We start from the raw sequence: 27,553 nt of genomic DNA, 5'->3' as shown, positions 1-27,553 counted from the left end.
ACAAAAACTGGCACTGTAACGATTATTACACAACCGACCTCCCCCTCCCGCTATCCACGAACGACCACGCTCAACATGTTTCACCATTTGCCGGGGCTATCGCCATCATCGTTGGTTGGACACGTGATACACGAACGAGCCCCCCCACCCTCGAAGCAGCAGCAGGAGGGGTGCAACTTTTTCGTCCATCCGAATTCGAAACTATTTGCGACCCGGGTTGATTGTGTGGGAAAGCGAACAATTCACGAAGGAAGAACTATGCCAAAATCATTTTATTACAGTTGACAGCGGACCCGGCCGGCCGTTCTCTCTCGAACTGTGCCCTCGGTCACTTACTGCCGCTTCCGGACCAGCAGAACGGAATTGTCGGTCACTGGAATGGCCACAATTGACCAACATTCGCTTGGCCTGCAGCCGGACAAGGCTATCCGGGTGACCTTTCCGGATGGCGATTGTTCGGACGTTGGAAATCGAAAAACTACGAGTGAAATTTTCCGAGCATTTTCAGCGAACTCGATGCCGGACCTTCGTTCCATCGGACCGTTGTTGTGTCTCATTGTTTCCAGCCTAGAGTGGAGCTGCAGGTTTTTCTTTGTTTTCGCCTCATTGTGAACGGGAAAATCTCAGCAACCACTATCGGAACAGCATCCCGCAGCAGGACTTAAAAATGCTATCGGAAAGCCAACGGACAGGAAAAAAACGACCGAAAAATTGAGCATCGCCGTTTGGGCTGCTCTCGAATCCATTAACTGCACTATAAATGTCGAATAAAATTAAGTTTTATTCGTGCAAAGGATACCTCGATTCGGTCGTCGCATTTTTTTTTCTTGTGTGCCGTACCATTTTTATGACAGGCATACTAAAGCCATTTCGTTTACCGGAAGGGGGTGGTGGGTTTTGGAATTGGGAAATTGAACCTCCGCTTCTGGCTTTCAGCATCCACTTTTCGTGTGCCTTCTCTCTGCTAAGAACGATGGCAGCTGTTCGAACGTGCACTTTATCGGCGACGAGTGTTGCTGGCTTGGATTGTTGAGCGTGTTGAGTTTGAGTTCTGGTTTGGGATAGTGCTGGAACGTGTTGCACAAGAAATAATTTTGAAAGTTTTAAAACATTAGTAATTTACTTGTTGATTTTGAACCTCATACAGTTGAAGACGTTAGAAATACTTGATTCAGTGGTATACAATGGAAATGTCAAAGTATCTAGATTGCTTTCATGTGAATACTGCGAAGAGTACTATGCTATAATTCTCCCTAAGGACGAAAAGTTTTGAACATTCGAATTTTTATGTTTCCCCCTCTCTCTTCCCTCCTCCTTCTCTCTATCACTCTCTATCAATCTCCCTCTCTTCGTATTCGTGGAAACTGATACAAATCAGATCTGCCTTTTACCTTTCTCTTTCTTACTTGTGTCTATTGTATGTATTTACGATTTTTTTTTCGCTTTGCTATTTTATTCATAATATTCATTCTACAAATTTAAATATATTGTATTTGTTTAATTATTTTATTCATGTTATTCGCTTTATTCATGTTATTCATTGCATTCATTTTACTCATTTATTCACCAACAAGATTTTATTGATTTTATTAATTAAATTCATTGTTATTTCATTTTATTATTTTTATTCACTTTGTTCATTTTACTCATTCAATTCATTTTAGTCATTAGATGCATTTAATTAATTAAATTCATTTTTTTTCTTTTTTTTTCAAATTTTATTCATTTTATTTATTTTATTCATTTTACTTTTTTTATTTGTCTAATACTTTTTATTCTCTTTATTTTTATCCCTATTATTTTTCCCTTCTTATTATTCTTTCTATTTATTTTATTTGTTTTATGCTTTTTAGTCTTTTTATGTATTTATTCATTTTGTTACTTTTAGTTTCCATAGTCATTTTGTTTATTTTATTCGTATTATTGCTTTTATTCCTGTTATTAACTTTGTTCATGTTGTCATTCTTTTTAATTTCATTATTTCATATTTTTCATTTTATTCATTTTACTCATTTCATTCATTTTATATATTAAATCATATTATTAATTTCATTATTCTATTCATTTTAATTTATTGGATTTTCATCTATTGCAGTATGATTAATTAGAACGAGTGATTTGAAGTGAATTAGAACGAGTGACGTTTCGGTTATGACCTTTTTCAAGGGAAATACGTTATCGTTCTTCGTTTGAGTGTCGTTTGCCGACGATAGGAGATTTTTTTTAATTAGCTTCAAATATGCCGTGGATAGAATTGTTCACTTTTCCCATCTGTCTTTTTAACCACTGTGCACGACTGAAATAGAAGATGTAGCAGTATAAATCAATTATAATTAATCAGACCGCAATAGCCGAAAATCCAATAAATGTCCATCCGGTCGTCTCCCCAAGTAAAATTCATTTTATTCACATTATTCGTTATATTCATTTTATTCGTTTTATTCATTTTGTTTCTATTTCAGCGATTTTATAAGCCCACAATTTTGTCTACTCCCGATTTTGTCAGCTTTTTATTTGATTTTGTCAGCCTTATATGATAATCTATAGTTGGTAGTTCGATGGGCTCGATCAGATGAACAAAGTTGAGTAGAGTAAATCCTTTCTTGAGCTTACTTTTCTTATTTTAGAGATCCAAACTATGCTAAAATAAAAATTTCATTTTTTTATAAACTTTGCACTGTCAGAACCTCTTGAGGGAAATTTAAACTAAATCATAAGAAAGGGTTATAAAGCTATATTTAGGGACCAAAAGGCATTTTTTAAGAGCTTCGGCTTATTGAAAAGAAAGAAAAATATCTGTCACGATTTTACCAATTTCCCTATTTTATCAGCCTTAAAATTCTCCACTTCACTGTATTCAGTGCATTCATGTTATTCATACTATTCATTTTATTAGTTTTATTAATTTAATTCATTTCATTTATTTTATTCATTGTAGCATTTATAAGAATTTTATGGATTGTAGTGTTTTAATTTTTTTATTGCAGAGGTTTTAACCTTAGGGTCATTCGCCTCATCCGGGTTAGAGAAATCTCTTGGAAAAATCTCTAACCCCTTGTGCGGGGTTGGGAATGGAACCTAGGTGAGCAGCGTGCAAGGCAATCGATTTACCAACTACGCTTCTTTACCCACTTTTATTTCACATTTTTTTTAAATTTTTCTTTTATTCATTTGATTCAATTTTTCCTTTTCGTTGTTTTTTTTCATTGTCTTATTCTTGTTATTCATTTTATTCTTTTTGTGTTTTCCATTCTTTCTGTTTGATTAATATTTTTTCTTTTTTGTTTTATTTATTATATTTTTTGTTCATTTTATTCCTTTTATTGCTCTTATTCGCTTTATCATTTCTTTAAATTTTATAAATGTTATTCTTTTACCCATTTGATTATTTTTATTAATACTATAATTTTATTCATTCGTAAATTAAAAGAAATAAATAATTTATTTTAGTTATTTTTTTATTCAATCTGTTAATTTTACTCATCTCATTCATTTCACTCGTTCCATTCACTGGATTCGTATTATTCGTTCTATTGATTTTATTCATTTCAATCATTTTATTCATTATATTCAATTTATTCATTACATTCAATTTATGCACTTGATTCATTTTATTCGGGTTACTTTTTTTATCAATTCAATAATTTGATTCATTTAAATGGATCTATTATTTTAAATCTGTTTGTTCCTTTTGTTTTCTTTTGTTTTTTATTATTTTTATTCATTCTTTTCGCTTTTTCATTTCATTTCATTATATTCATTTTATGCATTTTATGCATTTTATTCATTTTATTTGTTATATTCCATTTATATTTGTCCTCGTTATTAATATTATTTTATTTATTTTACCTATCCTTTTTATTTGTTTTATACTTTTTATCCCTTTCCTGCATTTTATTCGTTTTATTCATTATGCTATTTTTATTAATTTTGCTAATTTTACTCATTTCGTTCCTTTTTCCCTTTAATAACTTTATTTGTTTTATTCATTTCAACCTACTCTTCAATTTTGTTACTTTTATAAATTTTATAGTTTTTTTTCTTTTCATTAATTTTATTAAAATGAATATTTATTATTTTTTTCATGGCGTTCATTTTTTCATTTTGTTGAATTTATTCGTTTTATGTATTTCGTTTGCTCGTTCATTTTATATGTTTTATTCATTTTATTTATTGTTTTTATTCCTCTTAATATTTTATGCATTTTATCATTCTTTTCGATTGTTGATTTTAAAATATCGTTGACTTTATCAATTTTAATAATGTTACTAGTTTAATCATTTAATTTCTTTTTATTAATGTAATTCATATTATTCCTGTTATTCATTTTATTAATTAATTTTAATCATTATCTTCATTTTATTCGTATTATTTATAATTTAATCATTTCTTTAATGTTAATTGTTTAATTAATCTATTCATTACATTCTGTTCATTCCTTTTAATATTTTTTTTATTTATTATTTTAAGTAATTAAATTCAGTTAATTAGTTGAATTCTTTTTATTCGATTCTTTTTTATTTTATTCATTATCTTCGTTTTATTCATATTGTGCATTTTTTTTTCTTTCAATAAATATTTTTGGTCATTTTATTCCATTTTTATACTTGTTTTTCTTTTCGTTCTTTTTATTATTTCTCTCTTTTATATTTGTTTTGCACTTTTTATTCTCATTGTGTATTTTGTGCAATTTGTTCTTTTTATTGTTTTTCTTCATTTTACTTATTTTGTTGCTTTTATTCTTTTTATTAACTTCATTCGTTTTATTTATTTTATCATTCTCTTCAATCTTATTAAATTTATGAATTTTTCATGTATTTTTATTTTGTTAATTTTTTTAATATTATTACTTTACTCATTTTAGCTATAAATTTCATTCAATTTATTCATTTCGGCTATTTCACTTTTTTCATTTGATTCATTTTAATATTTTTCGTAATTTTATTCATTTAATTAAATGAATTACCTTTATTCATTCTATTAATTTTATTTATTTTATACTTATTCATTTTATCCAGTTCAATTTGTTTTTCATTTTATTAATTTCATTCATTTTGTTCATTTTATCAATTTCAATCATTTTATTCGTTTAGTCTGTTTTTCTCTACATTCTTCTCAGTTATACTTGACTTAGTAATTTTCAAGTATACTTGACTTCAAATCTAGAAAGTAGGCTTAATGTGGCTGAACGACATATCAAAATCGAAAATAGGTTGATTTCGATATGAGGGGCCAACTATATACCACGTGGACAATTTAGGGGAGGGCAGAGGTCACGAGAAAGTCCACGCTTGTCCATGGGGAGGGGGTGGGGGTATGGATATAAGAATGTCAAGGTGACTTTTCATTTTGTTTTTGTCTTTTGTGAGAATATGAAACAAATTTGTATCATCATAGGTATGAGATCATATCTTCAATGTTTTCAAGATTGCCTATTTTCACCTAAAAGATGTTATTTTTTAAAATTTCGCGTAACTTTGGTTTTAAACTGTGAAGTCCATTTTTTCAAAGATTTCTTCACAATGATTTAGTTGGAACCCTAAAGCTCTGCCATCTTTTTATTTGTTCTGCTCCCAAACCCAGTGCGTTGGGAAAATTCGATCAAAAATGCCTATTTTCACGTAAAAGAAAAAAAATCACGAAACCTTGGTTTTAAACTGTGAAGTCACATTCCAACTTTTCCAAAACTCTTCACGATGTTTTAGTTGGATCCCTAAAGCCATGCTATCTTTTCATTTGTTTTGCTCCCACGACCAGTACGTTAGAAAAATTCGATCAAAGATTCCCATTTTCACCTAAAAGATGTTACTTTTTAAATTTCACGTAACTTTGGTTTTAAACCGTGAAATTCCGCTCCAATTTTTTTCAAAAGCTGCTTCACGATGATATAGTTGGATCCCTAAAGCCCTGCCATCTTTTTATTTGTTCTGCTCACAAGCCCAGCTCGTCGGGAATTTTTTTTTTTTTTGAAATCATGAGGCATTACAAAAAATATTTTGATAGTCCTTGAAACTAAAAAAAATTGAATTTGTTTTTAGCGGTTTTCGTTTGTTTCGACACTAAATGCTGATATTTCATGTTATTTTTTGACATATTTCCACAAAAAAAATCGATTTTCAACATTTCATGTACCTCTCCCCTTTGGGTTTTTTTCGAATATTATAAAATCAATATTCAAACGCTACACACTAGACTGGTTCAATATTTGACTTTTAGCTCCACCAGGCTTTACTGATTCCTTTTATGGCCCTTACCCGAGCAGAAGAAAATAACCTCAGAATACCAAATTCAGGTATACTGAGCCCAATACTTGAACACCACGATAAGGTATTGAGGAGCCTTGCATAAGAGGTAAAATAACTGAAATAATAACTGAGACATGTACTACGAATAACTAGTTGATAATGAAACCAGTTATTATAATACCTGAATAAACCTTTTCAACCTTCCAATAACAAAATGCGCTATATCGAGGTAATCAATAAGGTATTGATTTGGTATTTGTAAAACTCACTGGAATATATAAATAATACTAAAATGAAGTATTATACCTCATTAAGGTATTAAGCAGGTATTGTAGATTGATTCTTCAATACATGCATAATACCTCAATGAGGAATTAATAATCAATTAATACCAGGTTTTAGTATGATACCAGAAAATAGTATGCTCGGGTTATTGGCCAGTTATTTTCTCCTGGTCGGGTAGTAATTGTGCAAATTTTGGTAGCGATCGGTTGTGTCTACGGACCCTCCAAAAATTCTAAAGCTTATATGGAAATTGGTATGGAAAATCGGGTAAAATTAAAAATAAATTCTTAAAAACTCACCTCATCAATCAATTCATGAGAAACCTATATATTTCTAAAGATATTTTTCTACTGAACACATTCGTGGAACATTGTAAGTTTGTGAAAATTCGCTGAGAAAAGTTATTAACTAAAGAAGCAGCATGGCTTCAAAACAAGTAAATTTAATTATTAATCATAGCAACCCTGTTTGAATAGCTTCATCGTTATACAAGTGTAAACTAGGCTTAACAACCACCCCTATGGCAGATGCAGTTATTATGATTAATTATAAAATCCACTTGTTTTGAAGCCATACTGCTTCTTTAGTTAATAACTTTTCACAGCGAATTTTCACAAACTTACAATGTTCCACGAATGTGTTCAATAGAAGAATACCTTTAGAAATATATAGTGTTCTCATGAATTGATTGATGAGGTAATTTTTTAAAGAATTTATTTTTAATTTTAGCCGATTTTCGATGTAATATGCATTTTATGTAAGACTTTATGCGAAAATTTACCAATTTTTCTCTCTTCTTTGAAAAGTTAGTGGTTTTCCAACCAAAACATAACTCGTATTATGTGTTGCAATTCTTCTGAACATACTAAACAGCTAAATCTAACCATTATTTCACAAAATTGTATAGTTCGTGAGAACTCACTGACTCAGACATCACTTCGTTAAAAGTTCAATAACTTCTTTCAACAAAGCCGAATTGATTAGCAGTATTCGATGAAGTTGTAGAAAATTAAATTAAAATCTTTTTTATTTTCAGTTACTGTGATAATACGATGCATATAGTGTTACTTAGCGGCGAAAATGCGAGCTAGTGGGTTTTCTCCATGTAAATTGTCGAAAAATCCCATACAAACTTCAAACATTTTGGTCCGGTCGCTAGACTTATCTGAAATGCTTCAAATTTGGTACAAATACTCTTGGTGGAACTAGGAATCGACTCAGGGGTGGGCCGACTGAGTTTTCAAAAATTCATCCTTTTTCTGGGCAGTCAAATGTGCATGCATGTGTGGAAATTGATGGAAATCTGGTGGTTGAAATTTGAACGATTTTCATTAAGTCCTTCTGCATCATAGTAGCCTGACACATTGGAAAATTTTCTAAAATTCCATTTTTATGAAATGACACATTTTTTTTTTGGAAAGTCCACATTGACTCCCTACGATTCCCAGTAGGGGGTACAGGAATCGTCCATGCTTGTCCACGGAGGGGGAGGAGGGGGTCAAAAAGGAAGGTCTTTTTGTAGACGTCCTATATGAACATCCCCTGAGGGTAAATGCAAAAAATTGAAAAATGATGTGGGACCGTTGTGGGTGGCCAACAATGGTCAAAGTCTCCTTGGTTAGTCATTAGTGATGTAGAACAACAAATCTCAGTAATGTGAAACCAATTTATATTTGATATAATTTACTGTGTCGTTCAATCCGTCTTTTCTGAACCGGAATTCCGATCGATAAAAAATATCAATAGCAGCCCATGGGACTTTTTCCGATCACGACGAACTCATTCGCTTGATATATTACACTCGGCCTTCTGGGCTTTGGTTGGAAAGTCGATGTTTGGATTCATTGGGCTTTCTTTTTATGACAAAGACAAAAAGACTGTGGATTCATCAATCAATCAATCTTCAAACATCGTTTTTCGCAGTGTAGGTACGACACTGACGCTTGTATGCAATACAACTTGCGTTCAAGCGTCTTGTTGGTTTGGTACAGGGTGAAATTATTAATTAATATTTATTAAAATTTTAGTCTTATTTAAAAAATTCAATCAACAGTGTATTAATAAGATTTCGCACTATGGTTGCCACCTGTCGTGAGGTTCTCGTCCGAAGATTTTTACCAAGCTACACATCTATTTTTTTCTCGCTGAATGCCAGAAAAAGTTTACTGAATTTTCATCAGCTGAAAGTTTCAGCAATACAAGATGCCGAAAAATTGGCAATTTGCATTGAACCTGTTTGGCAGATTCGCTTTGCTGAAAATCAAATAATTCAAATTGTCAAATTGACAGCGCAATTGCCGAATTCTCAGAATTCCGAGCTGGATTGCTATAAATACGGCTATTGCGCTGTCAATTTGACAATTTGAATTACTTAATTTCCAGCAATGCGAATCTTTCAAACAGGTTCAATCGACAACCAAGTTTTGGTGTGTAGACTTTGGACTAGATAGACTTCAAGAGTAATATGAGTACAAATTCGCTGGGCCCTAAAATCCCGGGGCCCTTGGCCCTGGCCAATATGCCTATGCGTAAAGACTGATAGTATGCATATTATTTATACTAAGTAAACTTCTAAGTGAAAATACACACTTCGAAAAACTCTTGTAATTTATCTTTCGCCGACATATGCAGCGACCAAAATGACCGATTATTACGTTTATTCTTATTTTTACACGACATAAAATTATTCAAAAACATAATTTTACATTAGGCCATCAGTAAAATTACGTGCAACTTGTAAATGTACAAGAACGCTGTGAAATTACATTTGTCTATTAAAATTGAAGTAAAACTACAAAACAGTCCCGAAATAAAAATAGCCTTATTGCAGTTCGTCACGCAGCTTCTTACCAACAAATCATCGACTCATTATCTATTTTCGTGAAAATGGAAGATACAAATAAAATTCAATTAAGCGAATTTTCATCAAAATTCAGAATAGGTCCACCATTTGCTGGGTCGAAGCTTCGTGGAATTATGAGTCAAGAAGAGGCTACAAACACGAGTTGAACGATTTTAAAAATGACAGTGGTCGAAAGGGTACGAAAGGGTTTTCGTGTAACTGAACATGTTTAATAAAAAAACACGACGTTTTCAGTGGATAAACCTCAAAACTTGTTATCTTAACACGCAAAATCAGCCGACGGACCTTGATAATTTTTTAGATAAATACGCGCTTCACTTCGCTTGATACGTTTTTGATTCGGGACGTGTAATTTTATGGCATCTTATACTGAAAACTTAGTCATTGGGTTTAAATTTTATTTCTACACTTAAAAATAGTGCGCGTGAAAATCGTTTTTGTTTATAATGACGAAATATTGAATTTATTTAAAAGAGTATTATGAGTGCGTCGATTATGACATAAAAATAGATCACATTTAAAGTTGCATCATATGCAATTGCGTCAGATTTCTCAATTGAGTCATCATTAATATTCAGATTTTTTTAGTGTGTACAATTCGGAAATTGCGAATGCTTTGTATGTATTCAGATGCTAAAAAGGTGGCATCTTTGAAATGAAACAAATATAACTATAAATAGGGTGGACAAGTACAAGCGGTCAGTGAGAAATGGATTATAAATACATTGAAAAGTTTTAAGTATTTCAATGCTATACAATAAAGGTATATCCGCATGCGTGTTGCTGCTGGGAAAATCCAATCATCGTTCTGTCAAGAAAGTAACCAATCATTTTCCAAAGCAACCCTGCATTGTTTCCGGAAAGCCACCGCTCAATTTCTGTTCGGTAATTGAATTACACTTCCCATCCCGATTGAGCAGACGCTGACTAACCACTCCATGCACGCTCTCTACTGCTACTGCTGCCGGTTGCTTGGGAGACCATCCGCACTTTCTTTTTGAGTGACCTCTTCCACAGCCGATCCATCCGATGACTGAATGGGTTGTTTCGGATTAAATGTAATTGAAAAAGTATCCCTACCCGCCCCTGGCTACCAATTTGGCTCTACCGCGGCCGATTCACATCCGCAGCCGACGGTAAATCCAAAACACCCACCAGAGCCCGGTAATTGAAAAATTCTCGTACTTTTCCCACAATAGGAAATTGATTTTGCTCTTATCACTTTGACTCGTCGCTCATATCTTCGTCTACCTCGGCTGCCCACCTACCAATACGGGTTAAAACCCTTTTCAGGTATTGTTTGGATTTTCCTCGTTTGGTTTTTTTTTTCTATCCGCGTGGTCCAATGCGGTCGGTAAAGTTAAGCTCAATTCGTTCGTAGAAGCTCCCGCTCGAAAAGCTGCCCAGCTCAGAACAAAACAAACGAGATTCAGCTCTTACCGGCTGAGGTCTATTCTATCGTAGGCAACCTGGCAACTCTCGGTCGGTCGTGGAAACAACGCGGGGACAAGCGAACAAAAACCGTCGGAACAACTATTTTCACTCGCTTTTGTTCTTTTTATCATTATGAAGCAAGCTGTAGAGCCGGCGAAATGCGGGTGAGCTGGTATTCAATTCTAGAGTAGCTTGGAGTGGAAAGCTTTACGAAGAGAAATGCAAACGACCTTGTAGATATGTTTAACTTTTCATTTAGAAAAGGTTGCTAAAATGATGATGTTAAGTTGGTTGCTGAACCATTCGAGTAATGTGCTTAACTTTTGATAACTCGTATTAGTGCAAAATGTATTTTTTCGATTTTTGGAAGTGAATTCCAACCTGAACCAAACGGGATCAAAAATGTAAAATTTAATCCATCAATTTCCAAAACTCACCCTTTATTCCACTCACCCACCCACTCCAATATTGACCGAGCGAATTTGTCGCATTTGAAATCAGTATTTCGTCGCAGCAAAAGCAAAAACTTTGTTCCATTTTGTCAACTTTCACTTTCGGTGATAACTTTGCCCAGAAGAAAAAGGATTGCTTGAACATTGCAGCACGCGCTGGGTGGGACGGTCAAAATTAAATACCGAAGATTCCTCGAACTATGGCGAGGCGACGAGATCAGGTCAGGCCTTGGAACTTGGGGATGTTATAGATCAGTATTTCTACCATATCGCAAACCATCGGCAAAGAAAGGGAAAAGTTGGAGCCGACGGACGTGCTTTTTTTTCTACTCTTTCCTCTGCTGTCACTTTGTTCGAACCCTGGCCCGGGTCGGGAGGGACCGGGGAACCGAGAACAATTTGGCGAATTTGCCAAACGTTCTGTACAAAGTAAATAAAAATTCCGTTCGTGATTCGGTAGACAGAATTGGGCCACTGCTGGTGCAGCCGGTCGTCGGGTTTAGTGAAGCGTTCCGGACTAGAAGCGGAAAGGATATCATTTAATTAAAGATTTTTTTTCTCGGCTCGCTTGTGTGACTTTACCAGCGTGAGACTAACAGAAGACATCCCTGGTAAAGTGTGAAAAATCACTTTCGGGACAAAGTTTTATCTTTGCCAACTTTGCAGCAGCAGCAGCAGCTGGGTGAGATACCTTCTTCGTCGGTGTGGCAGCAGTTTCTCGTCTTGCTGAAAGAGGTCGCAAGGATGGGGTTGCTTTTTTATCTGGAAAGTTTTTTTTGTGCAAAGCGCCATTAATTTTGTTCATTTAAATAAGTTGTATTATTCGTTAAGTTTCTCCAAATTTAACAAAGAGAAGAATGTCGACTTTTTGTGAAGGGAAATTAAGTGTGATTGATTTATACACACCGGGTAATGGGAGGAAGTTTTCTCGTTTTCGGCGGTCTGTTTTAAGACATAAGAGTGAATAATCTGAAGATAATTAGTGCAGGTAACAGAACTATTTTACGGTAACCAACTTTCACGTTACTAACGTAGATCCGATCCCCGAAATTCAAGATCAAATTATAGTATTAGTTAAGAAATGGTTTACGGCTGAAATTGCTGGTTTTCTTCAAGCTGTAAGATAAGATTGAAAAAATGTGTAATACAATCAAAATAGCCGCTGGTGGTTTTCTATTAAAATTGAACAAAAGTATGAATGTTTGCTATATTTTGAGCTTATACAACACTATTCCTAAAATACTTATAGGATGATCTGGAGTCAGGAATTTTTATTTCAATTTTTAATGACACAAATTTTACAGCTTGCCCTGTTTCCGAGATAATACAAGAAACGCATATCGCCAAACGTCGGCCATTTCAGTATCGTATTCCAAGTAAACAGAACGCAAACAAAATGAACTTCAATCACCATAATTGGCACTCACAAGTCAAACACCGCAACCACTTTATCGAGTTATTAAAAAAATGTTTGCTATTAATTACTTAAACGTTTCCCACCATCTCATCTCTGTATACACCGATCACTGGTAACCGAGTTTCGCTGCTGCACCAGTCTACAACGTACCAACAACAATGGTACAGATTTTTTGCCCCCGTTCCATTTTTACCTCTCACCACGAATCCGAATCCTTTGTTTTACACCCGAAGGCAATTTTCGTTGGAAACTGTTAAACTTATTGCTATTTTTTCGCTCTCTTCAATTTCAGATCCTGGACGCCAGTTACCATAGCAGTCCATCGTTCCAAACGTCCGCCATGATTGTTTTGTGCTCGGTGCTGCTACTGTTAGTCATCTTCATATCGTCGCTGTTAGTGTGGAAGTAAGTAGAGTATGCTTTAATTTAGAGACCAGTGAGTGTTTCCGTTTGGGAGCAGTCGTCACGACCGAGGTGTATGTAGAGTCTTAAGGTGATTCGATGGGCAAACAATTTCAATTGGCCATGATGAATTCACGCGATGATGGCAGCAAACAACATTGTTTACCCATTTTTTAGTCGTTGGTCGGGTCCATCATCATCAGATCTAACACACCGAGCGCTAATTTTTATTTAATTGTATTGTTATTTTCTGTAAAACAAATGCAAAACTTTGCTTCATGCAGGACTGGGAATCGTCCCAATCTAAGCTTGTGTTTTTATTTTAACCTACTCATAGTTTTTTATCTCTTTTTTCGCTTTCCCGCATTTAGATCAATCCTACCCTCACATCCCGTTTAGATACTGTCGAAATCGAATCACCGGAGATTCAATTATACCTTGATCTTGACATTTGATACGTATTATTTACGGAATTTCTCGCTGTGGTTTGAATATCAAAAGCTCCGTTACTTTGATCGTTGCGGTATCCAAAATTTGAACAATCTTCGGTACAATACAGCCTGTTTTAAATACTGCCTAATCCGCTTTACTTTTTGCGAAGTGGAACATGTATTAAAGCTTACACCTACGGAAATCTTCGTCATACAACTCCACCATACTCGTAATTCTGTACTGATAATCTTTAAAACTTTGGCCATGGCGGAAAGCTTTCTCATAGAACACAACATGCAACGCGTCGTTGAGCATGGTAATGTTAGAATCAAGATACCTGATGACAAGATTGATGTGTGGCTGCACAATTTATCCGCGTGTACTAGCAATAAGTTCTTTTCCACCATCATGTTCCGACTTACGGAGCGCACCGCTCAACTGCACCAGTCTTGCGAAATTTGAAAACTGGAGAATTCTATTCTCCAGTTATTTCCAACGGCGTTCGCGTCTCGAGAATGAGAGTGACGAAACCTAGTCCTTCTTACCTGAACTTTAAATTCGAAATAGAAGGCGTTACAAAATCTTATATCACAATGTGCCCATATGAAGAGCAGACCCTTATGTGCCATTTCCGTGACAAGGTATCGCACTGCGGGAAACCATGAACAAAAAGCTTTATTGAAGCAACATCAACTACAAGTAAATCCTACACACAGCCCTCATCCCCGTCGATCGTAACGCTGTTTCTTAGCCGGATCCTGTCGTTTCCGGTTCCGCCTACCAGTATATACTTTGTTTTGGACGCATTTACCACCAGTCCGATCTTCGCTGCTTCGCGTTTCAGGCGGGTATACAGGTCTGCCACCGTGCCAAATGTTCGGGCGATAATGTCCATGTCGTCCGCGAAGCATTTAAATTGGCCGGATTTCGTGAAGATCGTGCCCCGGCTGTTGAGCCCGGCTCGTCGCATCACACCTTCCAGAGCGATGTTGAATAGTAGACTCGAGAGTCCATCACCTTATCTCAGTCCCCGTCGAGATTCGAATGGACTGGAAAGTTCATCCGAAATCCTTACGCTGTTTTGTACACCGTCCTTCGTTGCTTTGATCAGTCGAGTCAGCTTCCCGGGAAAGCTGTTTTCGTCCATGATTTTCCATAGCTCTACGCGGTCGATACTGTCGTATACCGCCTTGAAGTCGATGAACAGGTGATTCGTTGGGACTTGGTATTCACAGCATTTCTGGAGGATTTGTCGTACGGTGAAGATCTGGTCCGTTGTTGACCGGCCATCGATGAAGCCGGCTTGATAACTTCCCACGAACTCATTTACTTTAGGTGATAGATGACGGAAGATGGTCGGGGATAGCACTTTGTAGGCGGCATTCAAAATGGTGATCGCTCGGAAGTTCTCACACTCCAAATTGTCGCCTTTCTTGTGAATGGGACAGATCCCCCCTTCCTTCCACACCTCTGGTAGGTGTTCGGTTTCCCAGATCCTGACTACTAACCGGTGCAGACAAGTGGGCAACTTTTCCGGGCCCAACTTGATGAGGTCTGCTGCGATACCATCTTTGCCTGCTGCTTTGTTGTTCTTAAGCTGTCATCCTTAACTTCCCTCAACGTGAGAGTTGGTTCATTCCCGTCCTCAACTGCACTGATGTAGTCGAATCCTCCGTTTCCCTGGTCATCTGTACCTACATTCTCGTCGCCGTTCAGGTGCTCGTCGAAGTGCTGCTTCCACCTTTCGAACACCTCACGGTTGTCCGTCAGCAAGCTCCCGTCCTTATCCCTACATATTTCGGCTTGCGGCACGAAGCCTTTGCGGGATGCGTTGAGCTTCTAGTACAACTTCCGTATATCTTGAGAACGGCACAGCAGTTCCATTTCCTCGCATTCCGCTTCTTCCAGGTGGCGTTTTTTCTCTCGGAAGAGGCGTGTCTGCTGCCTCCGCTTCTGTTTGTATCGTTCCACATTCTGTCGGGTTCCATGCTGCAACATGACCGCTCGCGCTGCATTCTTCTCCTCCAAAACCGCTCTGCACTCCTCGTCGAACCAATCTTCCGTCGTCTCCGTTCCTCGTACCCGACAATGTCCTCAGCTACGTTTTTGATGCTGTTCTCCAGCAGTCCTCTAGAGGGGCCACATCGAACTCTCCCTCGTCCGGCAACGCTGCCTCGAGGTGCTGCGCGTATGCAGTGGCGACATCTGGTTGCTTCAGTCGCTCCACATCGTACCGAGGCGGCCGTCAGTACCGTACATGATTAATGACGGATGGCTTTGGGCGCAATTTAACCATCACCAGGTAGTGGTCAGAGTCGATGTTAGCTCCACGATAAGTCCTGACGTCGATAATGTCGGAGAAGTGCCGTCCATCGATCAGGACGTGGTCGATTTGCGATTCCGTCTGTAACGGTGATTTCCAGGTGTAACGATAAGGGAGGCTGTGCTGGAAGAAGGTGTTCTCATTCATCAGCTGGTGAGCGCTGAACTTTCCAATCGTCGGTCTGAATTCCTCCTCCTGGCCTACCTGAGCGTTTAAGTCCCCAATAATGATCTTGACGTCGTGGCTTGGGCAGAGGTAGCATTCTCGTTCGAGCTGCGCGTAAACACCGTCCTTGTCATTATCGGTGCTTCCGGAGTACGTTTATTATGCTAATATTGAAGAAACGGCCCTTGATCCTGAACCTGCACATCCTTTCGTCGATCGGCCACCAACCGATCACGCGCCTTTGCATAAAAGCTGTCCCTAGCTCATGTGTATTACCGCAGCTCTGGTAGATGGTATGATTACCTCTAAACGTTCGCACCATGGATCCTGTCCAACACACCTACTGCAGCGCTACGATTACGAACCCGCGGCCCTTGAGAACAACGGCGAGTACGCGGGTGCTCCCGATGGAGTTGAGAGATCTGCAGTTCCACGTTCCGAGCTTCCAACCGCTAGTCCCTTTTCGTCGCAGTGGTCGTCGCCATTGGTATCGGTTCCTATTATTATCTTGTTGACTTTTTGCTGCAATTGGTTTTTTTACGGCGGGCTCGCAGGGACTGACACCAACCCCCCAACTTTTCGGAGGACCATAGTGCACAGTTGAGCTTAGAGTCCTTCACTGGCACTCGGACGATGATCAGCCGCCCCTAACATGGAGAACAGACGCTGTTTTGAGCCACTCCTTCTGGAGATCGGACGCTCAGGTTTACAGCAGCAACCACCCTCCTCCTTCCCTGTCAGCTTACGACCAAAGATCCCACCGGGGTTGGTTACCCGATCTTCCCTAAGGTTACTCGTAGTTCCCGGCCAGTACCACGGGGAGGTAAGGATAGGAGTTGCTGGGAAGAGGCTCTGTCTTACGCATTACCCAGCCTTTATCGACCATAATTAAGTCATTTAAGTCATATTAATTTCAAGAAACTCCACAGATTTAGCTTTTCAGGGTACACTTATGACCTTATGAGAAACTCTAAGAAGTTTAGAGAGGATATCTCGCACACTTAAAGCGGTCAAATGGAATTCAGAAAAATCCTTCACACTTTAAAGAATTAATAAGAACTCAGACGGCAAAGTAAACTTTAAATATGTTCTATTAAACGCAAGGTAATTAAAATAAATTATCACTTCTGAACAGCCCATACAATGGAATTCTATAGTGCTATGGTGTATAAGCTCGAATGTTCTTGATTTCACGTTTAGGCATATAATATCAAATATAAATAGCGGTTTCCCCACTACTCGGATTCTTGTTTGCCCGGCGGTCTAGGTGCTCCTACCGAAATTTGGCATGAAAACAAACAAGAAAGAAAAAAAACAAATCTTGAGGACGAAAGATAGATATTTTACAGAACTTCAAAGGTGAAATAGATGATCAATTCTGGAAAAAAACTATATTCAAACCTATGTTATTCAAACGAATGTATCTTTTTAGATAAGATTCCAATGAATTTTCAGATGTATTCGTTAATGTCGAATTTTCGGGCCACTCTAAGTGCCAAAATTTTGAGACAAGCGAAAAATATAAAACTAATTTTAAATATGAGTTCAGCGCCACAAAATTACCCCAATGTGAAATTCGGGTCACTATTGAAGTTTTGTCTGACTTTTGTATGGAAGGTGATTAGAAAAATCATTGGTTGGATGCTAAACTTGCACTCAATTTGCATCATTTGGCTATAATTTCGAAAGCAGTAAAATTGCTCATTGGCAGTATCAATTGACGAATGGTTCCAGTTTTTTTTATTGCTTCAAGTCCTGGCAAAATTCTTCTGATCGATGTCGCCGGATTGGTCTTGGATAACTAAAGCAATACAATAGAATCACTTTGCACTTTGGGGCACGAGACTTCCTAATGACTAAATGAGATAAACCAACTACTCACCACTTTGTATGCACGAATCGTGCCCGGAAGGTAGTTTCCAAAATTAAGATTTTTCTTTTCAAAATCGTAAATAAAGTACACTTTCTCAGGGTTGGAGCCGCCAATGTGCGAGGGTTAACACTCTTCTCCTCCTAATTGTTTAAATCCATCTTTGCGCGTGAAAGGTACTAAACCTATAATTAAATTGGTTATGAAATTTGCGTTTCGACTTCATCTTATCAGAATTCGACACTAACTTAGTGACAGGACTAAGCTAGTGTCGGATTCTGATGAGACAAAGTCGAAGCGCAAATCTCATAACTAATTTAGTTATGAGTTTTGTGTTCTTTACGCGCAAAGATAGTTTTAAACAAACTTCTCCTAAAAGAGAAAAAATAGTTTTTGCGTAAAATTTTTCTCTACTAAGAAGAAATATAGCATAGTGCATATTGCATTGGCTTGCTAAGGCAAACCAAGTTTCCAAGGACTAGGACTTTGATCAGAAACACAAACAGTTTTTTCGTTTTTGCCTTTCTCATATAGAAAGGTTATGCAATCACTCTGAAAAACGTCAACCTAATCCCGGCCCGGAGGGCCGAGTGTCACATCCCATTTGACTCAGTTCGTCGAGATCGGAAAAAGTCTGTATGTGTGTGTGTATGTATGTATGTGTGTGTGTATGTGTGTGTGTGTGTATGTATGTGCGTATGTGTCAAATAATGTCACTCATTTTTCTCAGAGATGGCTGGACCGATTTGCCCAAACTAAGTCTCAAATGAAAGGTGCAACCTTCCCATCGGCTGCTATTGAATTTTAGATCGATCGGAATTCTGGTTCTGGAATTACGGGTTTCAGAGTGCGGCCACACAGAAATTTCTCATATAAACTATAGGAAAAATTAAAAATAGAATTTTTATTTTTGATGCTAAATGTGTTCAAGGTGCATGAAACGTCGAGATTTGATGCAAACTCGAAAAAAAATTTGACGACAATTCAATTTTTTGGATTTTGGCACATTTTTGCCTTTCTCATATAGAAAGGTTATGCAATCACTCTGAAAAACGTCAACCTAATCCCTAACCCCTAATTTTTTTTTCGACTCGCATAGGGTTTCTGGATTTTAACAGGGGCGTAGTTGATAGTTTACGGAGAGGGGTTACACCCCCACTCTACTGTTCGCGCCCCTCCTTTAAAAATCTCCTTAAATCACCCCTCAGACCACCACCCTATCCAGCCCTCATACCCCTCCCTTTCAACCCCATCATCTTTAAACCACCACTATATCACAAAGCATACCAATTTAAGCTGGGGAGTCGTTCGTTCATGGGATTTCGTCCTCCTCACATACCCACCCCCGCATGACAAAATGAGTTAGCAAGCAGATAACATTGATCTAATGCTGATTAGGCTAATGGAGTATGATATTTTTTTGTTTCAAGTGTTTCACCGTCGACACGTAGCTCATCAAGTTCGTGGCTGGCATGCCATTGTGTATAAGTGCAAAGTGTACTAAGAATGTAATGGACATTTCCACGATTATGTTGAACATAAAAAGCCTCCGTGCCATAGTTTAGAGAAATGAGAAAGGCACAATTGCACCGCTAGGTGGATTAAAACAGGTTTTTAGAGCTAGCGTCAATCCGGAGCTAGCTTAGTCCTGTCACTGAGTTAGTGGCGGATACTGTTGAGACGCAGTCAAACCGCAAATTCCATAACTAATATTTTCGTTTTTTGGAATAGCTCGTTGTTTGAATTTTCCGTTTTATTTATTTACACAACAAATGGGAAAAACTTAATAATATACAAGAAATTATGCAGTACGCACGGAAATCGTTTCTCGTCTGGAAGCGTTTTGCAACATCGCCTTGGTTGCTTCCATGAATTCAGACGTAATTGGTTGGTTGAGGGTTAATTAATGTTTTGGCAGTATCCTGTGGTTTGACGGAGGATGTAAAATACTATGCGTTGATCGAGTGGTTAACGGATATCATCACATTTATGCAGATAATTGCGTTTCTTAGAGAGAACATAAGCTGATAAAAGGTATAGTTATAGGTCCTTATCGTCTGCCATTAAATTTCATTAGGATCGGAGTTCTTGTTCCTGAGCCATGAGTTGAAGAGTGCGATCACACATGAGACTCCCCTTTTGGGATTTCTAGTGTAGAAATGTTATGTTAACTTGAAGCGTCCTTTGATCTATGAAAGTAGTCGGCTTTAAAGCCTTCTAGCTCCCGACTTTCCTCGTGCGTTCATTCATTTTCGCCATACTTTAGGCCGTTTAGAGCCTCTGTTTATTAAAGTCATTCATCTCTGAACACCACTCTGAGCTCACTCAAAATATTTCCTGGCAGTGAATTTCCACAAGCAGTTTAGCTCCTATTTTCGTGAGCCATTCAGCTCTGTGAACCATTAAGGTCCAGATTCTTCCCTTTTTCATGAGCAATTTAGGTCGTGGTCGGGTGTACCCTATTAGGCATAAATACATTAGGCAAACGTACGATAGGCATAATGAACAATAGGCATAATGGACGTTAGGCATAATGGACGAATGGCGTAATGGACGTTGGGCATAAATAGAATTAAAGCATCACTTAAAGAAACTTTTTTGCGGTGATGGCCTCGGGTGATAAGAGCTTTAATGATTGATCATTTTCATGTAGAAGAATTATCCTGGAAGCTCGAACAACGTTTTATTCTTGAACAAATCTTTGCTCAAATAGAAGAAGTGGACCAATTATGCTCGGGAGTAGCGAAACATCTTTCAATGTGCAACTCCTGGTAATCCCGAAGTGTTTATTGATCAATACCGGCGCCGGCCAGGCCCGAACGTAGATCGCGGAAGGAAAGGGAAGGAATGTTTGTCCGATACTTGATTTTGCTAGAGGCCGTATATACTACTGCGCAATCCGCAAGTATCACGGGAGGAGGATATTTATTAGTAAGCATAGAATTTGGATTCTACTTCTTCATTACCGACGCCAGAGAGGTGACTCCACTATCTGAACTAGATATCGATCCATCAACTCACGGACCGGGGTCTAACGGCTTTACTTCCCTTCCGAAGGAAGACGTGACCACAGATTTTTTCACCTCAGAAAAATCTCAATGACCTCGGCTGGGATTGAGCCCAGACCAACTGGAATGAGTGGCGGTCACGCTTACCGCCGTCATAGAAGAAGTAGACCGAATGCTTGGCAGGCAAAAACTCGTTTTCTCGATATATAATCGATAAATTGCACATGGATTTATGCCCAACGTTGCGCATCCCTCATTATCTACTCGGATATTCCCCAGCGGTGAAACTACCCTACATCCACTGAGAGTCATCGACGGTGAATCACCCCTATTCAACGGGTCAACTATTTGATGCCGAGGTCTGTTCGACTATTCTTGGTGGAGTGTAACATCCGCTTCACGACGCTGGCTGTTCGACGCAACCCATTCGATCTAGTACCCGACGTTAGATCTAGCATACAATCGAATTATCCGGTAGGATGTCGAGCTTCGGCGATCCTAGGTAGAGTGTGGCGTCCGGTACACAGGTACCTAGACGACCTACAATCGGTGCATCGGCGGCGTCATCCTCCTTCTGGAAAAGACCCTCCACGATTCCTTCCACCAAACTTCGGCCGGTGTCGATAATCCTTGGATTTTCGCTGTTACCCCCAGGAATCGGCATCAGCTTCTCGGCATAGTTCTTTGTAGCAGGTTGATTTCCCATCTTTATCTCCGATTTGAGAGCGTTTCTGGCTGCATGGTACATCTCATTTCTTGCCTCTCTATCTATTTATGTGCCGGCTCGTTGAACGCATCTTCTGGATTTAAGCCTGGAGAGTACGTAGTCCCTCATTCCACTACTAGGCTGGAAGCCGTCTTCCATCGGCTCCAGTTTTCTAGGAATCCTTCCAACGATCGTTCGACTACTTCTTGGATAGGGAATCTGTCCATAAGTTGTATCGCATATCTGCACTATCCAACACCCTCTTGTCGTTATCAGGAGGAACTCGAGAGGCTTTTTATTCTGGTGTCATTTAGGGTTGTGGTGCCGATTCTAGGTACCGAAATACCGGCACTGAATAAGTATAAGTACCGATGATGAGCTTTTGATAAGAAATATAATTAACCTAACCTTTCAACACATATAGTGACCTGTTACAAATATGCGGCCAGCAAGGTGGCATTAGAAGATTGACTACCGTTGTGCGTTACTGGATATTTTAACCATTTATTCGAAAAAATGTATTTTGAACTCGCAGGAATAAAGTCCTAAGTCACGCCTACATACTTAGTACAGAGCATCGATCCGAATAGGGAGAGAGATCTGACCTGAGTTTGTGATCAGCATTGTTTGATCATATGTGATTTGCATCCAAAGATAGGTAAGAATATATTTAGTCATCGGGATTATCACAACATGAACTGTCGGAAAAACACGAGAAAAAGTTTTTTCAACTAATGGATTTCGTATCTCCTTATTTCGAAATGATTCCTTTAAGGAACTCCAAGTGCGCGGTGCAAATCGGCGTACCTTTATTTTATCATCATCCAAATAGACGGGAGTCTTGGCCCAAACGTTGTTGTATTCGATGTTGTGTTGCATGAAATTCTTCACAATTACGCTTCCAGTCTCGGTCAGACTTCTGTGAACATCACAGTACGCCCACGATGTAGCCACTTTCGTGAGGAATATCACCGTTATCAGTTTTAGCAACTGTTCCACCTAGCGCACATTTGGTCTAATATAAATTTGTTTGAAGTCATTTGCCATGGTAATTCTCGTTTCACTTCTCTGTTTTTTTATTTCGTTTCTCTGCCGGAGAAACGACACTGTACTGTTTGTGCAGTGGATAAGCAACACAAAGCAGTAGAAATTGATTGTTTGGTTTAATGATAGCTATAACAGAGTAATGTTCTGCTTTTGCTCTGGGCGAGATTAGAATGTTGACTACAGCAAATAATACCTCACCACCACCAAAACTGGTCGATACTAGGAACTGTAGTGCCATCTACCACAGTTGTACGGTGTCCAAATAATTATTATTCTCCTGGGTTAACTTCGTTATTGTAGATTTGCTGTAATTTTGTTGTATACCGTATATAAAGCTTCTCGTCATATGATCGTTTCCAACGCTCGCGTTACAGAACTTGCCCCTCGGTTAATCCGAGAAGTTCCTGGTAATATGTCTTTTTAAGGCGCATTTCCCACACAGTGAGGATCTGTCAGGGCCCTTGCAATTATTTGCTTGATGGCCAAAAGCCAGGCACCAGAAAATTCTCTCCGTTTGTATTGTGGCTAGGAAGACCAATCGTGATGAGCACACCGCACATCCGACTTAGATTTTGCCGGTCCTTATCTTAAGGTTGACTGCGGTTGGCGACATACGTAACGCTGTTGTCTGTGTGTCACCATACACCCTCCTGAACCTGATTGATATCAGCTTTTTCTCCAGGTTTCATTGCTTTAGTAATTCGCTCCCCACTTCGCCTTACGTTGTCCAGATTCCTGTACTCTGTTTTCTGAGCAATAGCTGTCTCGTTCGCTTTTCCTCCTACCTGTTTTTGCCATGAGTTCCCAAGCTCTTGATCAATGGATCCTACTTCTATTCGAACAGATCTTAGCTTTCAGAGTGCGCTTGGTTAGTACTACGTCCTTTCCCAGCTTCTTTAACTTAGAATCCTCTATCACCTTTTTGAGGATCGCAGCGTATGCCGTGGCGTCGTTTGCTTTGACGATTATAGTGCCACCCAGATGCCCTACCTAAAGCGGCCAAAGGTCTTCTTTCTTTTTTCTCCTTACTTTCTTCTTTTTCGTTTGTTTTCGTCCTTCTCTCTGATTGAGATTGTACTGTGCATCTTTTTATTTTTCGGATATTCAGTTGTACCTCGCCAACTTTTTTAGGCTTCTTTAGTTCCAAAAGAAAAGTATAGTGTATCTATTCACTGCAGTCCAATTTCGTTTGGATCGGAGTTCTGGTTCCGGAGTTATTGAGTTGAAAGAGCGATTTATTTATTTATTTATTTATTTATTTATTTATTTATTTATTTATTTATTTATTTATTTATTTATTTATTTATTTATTTATTTATTTATTTATTTATTTATTTATTTATTTATTTATTTATTTATTTATTTATTTATTTATTTATTTATTTATTTATTTAATAATTTCGTTGAACAGGTGTAATCTACAAAACATGATTTCTTACAAGCTATTAATTATTTCTACAATTTAATGATAATTTGAATTTGTTTTTGGACATGATAAGTTTTATTATTTCATTCACTGAAGCAATTCACACAAACTTAGTTTCAAACGATGTTGTTTCCTTTGGCTGCTATTCACTTTTTTCGAATGAAGTTCCGGTTACGGAGTTACAGGTTGAAGAGTGCGGTCACACAGTAAATTTCCATATAAACAGATGATGATACCAATATGCAAATCTTCTAAAATGGGCGTAAAATTATTTGGATTTGCACTACTAATTCACTAGCGGACATGTTGATGTTTTGCCAAAAATAGTCACAAAGAAAAAAAATCTTCTAACAAACGTAAAGAATGTAAGATCAAAATGAGATCAAAATAAAATTTCAATGTGATGCTAACATTAAAATATGATTTCCACTTGCTGAATTGTTGATGTTTGGCTTTACACGGGTAGCTTATCTGCAGAGCTCTCACCTTCTGAAAAGAAATTTATTGGCTTCAATGATCAAGGCTTTACTAGCATCAGATTTTTTTATGATTATTTTTTTAGCCCCAAAATAATCAATCTAAGTGGCACTATTTCGTATACTTTAACTGACTATTTAATATATTTATTATTGTATCTTATAGCTTTACAGAATATTCCAATTACTTACGTTCTTACATTCTAAATCTTCAAGAACTTACCCTACTTTAAAACCGCACTGCCCTGTTCCCGATTGCATTGGAATCAATCCTTAATGAAAGCAACGTAATTCTATCACTGTAAAAGTGAAACCTATTTCATGTCCACACGTGTGGGTGGTCCCGATACTGGCACAAAAGACCAATCCAGAACCGCACGGGAAAACCGCGAAAACCAGGGAAAAAACAGTTCGTTCGTTTATATCTCCCCTCGCACCGATTGGCCCATCCGACTACTGGTTGGCTCTACATTGCAATATGATCACATCGATTACCTGCTTGGTAGACTGGTACAGGATGCGGGTTGTGTGCGCAGAGCTACCCCGCACCACTTGAGACGGAACAGCTTCGACGGAGCAAGTAAATAGAGCTCAGCAGCAGCAGCCATCATCAACACTATATCGGTACTCAATTTCAATAATCCATCCGATAGGAGGGGAAGCATGGACGGGGAGGGGAAATGTTTATCACGGAAATGTGTTCAAATTTCTTCAACTCGAGAGCGGTGGTTAGCGTCTCGGTTAAAGCGTAAAAACCGCCAGACAGCGTATCCCATTACTGCTAACGCAAAGTGGTGCTTAAGCGTACATTTCAAATCCGTAACTGAAACACTCCCAGTTTTGTTTCGAATGGGGTTTCCCTAAACTATGCTATATTTCACCCTAAGGAGGAAAATTTGGTAAAACCAAAATTTCTCACTAGGGTGAAAATTTGTTGGTAAAAACCAGTCTTTGTACAGGAGGGCACAAATCCTTATTTCATACTATGTTGCGTTTCGGCTTCGCCTCATCAGAAACCGACACTAACACATTGTCGGAATAGATTAGCGCCGGCTTGACGCAAATCCCTTAAAACTAAAACACACTATGTGTTTCAATCAAACGACTGATCAAACGTGATGTCCCGTTCGAGCAGAAGTTCTGTTTATGCCGATGAGACACAAGTGAAGCCGAAACTTGTCTTGGCTTAGCAGGCCTATGCGAAAGCACTATGCTATATTTCACCCTAAGGAGGAAAATTTGGTAAAACCAAAATTTCTCACTAGGGTGAAAATTTGTTGGTAAAAACCAGTCTTTGTACAGGAGGGCACAAATCCTTATTTCATACTATGTTGCGTTTCGGCTTCGCCTCATCAGAAACCGACACTAACACATTGTCGGAATAGATTAGCGCCGGCTTGACGCAAATCCCTTAAAACTAAAACACACTATGTGTTTCAATCAAACGACTGATCAAACGTGATGTCCCGTTCGAGCAGAAGTTCTGTTTATGCCGATGAGACACAAGTGAAGCCGAAACTTGTCTTGGCTTAGCAGGCCTATGCGAAAGCACTATGCTATATTTCACCCTAAGGAGGAAAATTTGGTAAAACCAAAATTTCTCACTAGGGTGAAAATTTGTTGGTAAAAACCAGTCTTTGTACAGGAGGGCACAAATCCTTATTTCATACTATGTTGCGTTTCGGCTTCGCCTCATCAGAAACCGACACTAACACATTGTCGGAATAGATTAGCGCCGGCTTGACGCAAATCCCTTAAAACTAAAACACACTATGTGTTTCAATCAAACGACTGATCAAACGTGATGTCCCGTTCGAGCAGAAGTTCTGTTTATGCCGATGAGACACAAGTGAAGCCGAAACTTGTCTTGGCTTAGCAGGCCTATGCGAAAGCACTATGCTATATTTCACCCTAAGGAGGAAAATTTGGTAAAACCAAAATTTCTCACTAGGGTGAAAATTTGTTGGTAAAAACCAGTCTTTGTACAGGAGGGCACAAATCCTTATTTCATACTATGTTGCGTTTCGGCTTCGCCTCATCTATTCCGACAATGTGTTAGTGTCGGTTCTGATGAGGCGAAGCCGAAACGCAACATAGTATGAAATAAGGATTTGTGCCCTCCTGTACAAAGACTGGTTTTTACCAACAAATTTTCACCCTAGTGAGAAATTTTGGTTTTACCAAATTTTCCTCCTTAGGGTGAAATATAGCATAGTGCTTTCGCATAGGCCTGCTAAGCCAAGACAAGTTTCGGCTTCACTTGTGTCTCATCGGCATAAACAGAACTTCTGCTCGAACGGGACATCACGTTTGATCAGTCGTTTGATTGAAACACATAGTGTGTTTTAGTTTTAAGGGATTTGCGTCAAGCCGGCGCTAATCTATTCCGACAATGTGTTAGTGTCGGTTTCTGATGAGGCGAAGCCGAAACGCAACATAGTATGAAATAAGGATTTGTGCCCTCCTGTACAAAGACTGGTTTTTACCAACAAATTTTCACCCTAGTGAGAAATTTTGGTTTTACCAAATTTTCCTCCTTAGGGTGAAATATAGCATAGTGCTTTCGCATAGGCCTGCTAAGCCAAGACAAGTTTCGGCTTCACTTGTGTCTCATCGGCATAAACAGAACTTCTGCTCGAACGGGACATCACGTTTGATCAGTCGTTTGATTGAAACACATAGTGTGTTTTAGTTTTAAGGGATTTGCGTCAAGCCGGCGCTAATCTATTCCGACAATGTGTTAGTGTCGGTTTCTGATGAGGCGAAGCCGAAACGCAACATAGTTTCCCTAAAGGTAAACAACACCTTTAATCCATCATTTTGTCATTAGATAGGTAGAGTGAACCCGAATCGATGTGACCCCGTGATACCGAGAAACTCTCTCACTCGATGCTTGGCATTTGATGTGGAATTTGAACCCCCAGCCCATGAACGTCGTCTATCTACTCAACGACGACACGACGCGCCATTCGATTTTAGACTATTCGAAAGTGAGCAAACAT

The 27,553-nt window shown here is 38.3% G+C and overlaps 1 protein-coding gene across 1 annotated transcript in view; it reads left to right on the top strand.

The window, feature by feature from the left end:
* The window catches only part of LOC131684428 (uncharacterized protein DDB_G0283357), a 452,063-nt gene that overhangs the window by 158,407 nt on the left and 266,103 nt on the right, over positions 1–27,553 (top strand). Inside the window, exon 3 of the mRNA XM_058967286.1 lies at positions 12,989–13,101. Within this exon, the coding sequence (XP_058823269.1) occupies positions 12,989–13,101 (113 nt within the window). The remainder of the gene's footprint in view (positions 1–12,988; positions 13,102–27,553) is intronic.

The sequence above is a fragment of the Topomyia yanbarensis genome, chromosome 2, assembly GCF_030247195.1.
Source record: "Topomyia yanbarensis strain Yona2022 chromosome 2, ASM3024719v1, whole genome shotgun sequence".
Lineage (NCBI taxonomy): Eukaryota > Metazoa > Arthropoda > Insecta > Diptera > Culicidae > Topomyia > Topomyia yanbarensis.
This window is presented reverse-complemented; position numbering and strand designations above follow the sequence as displayed.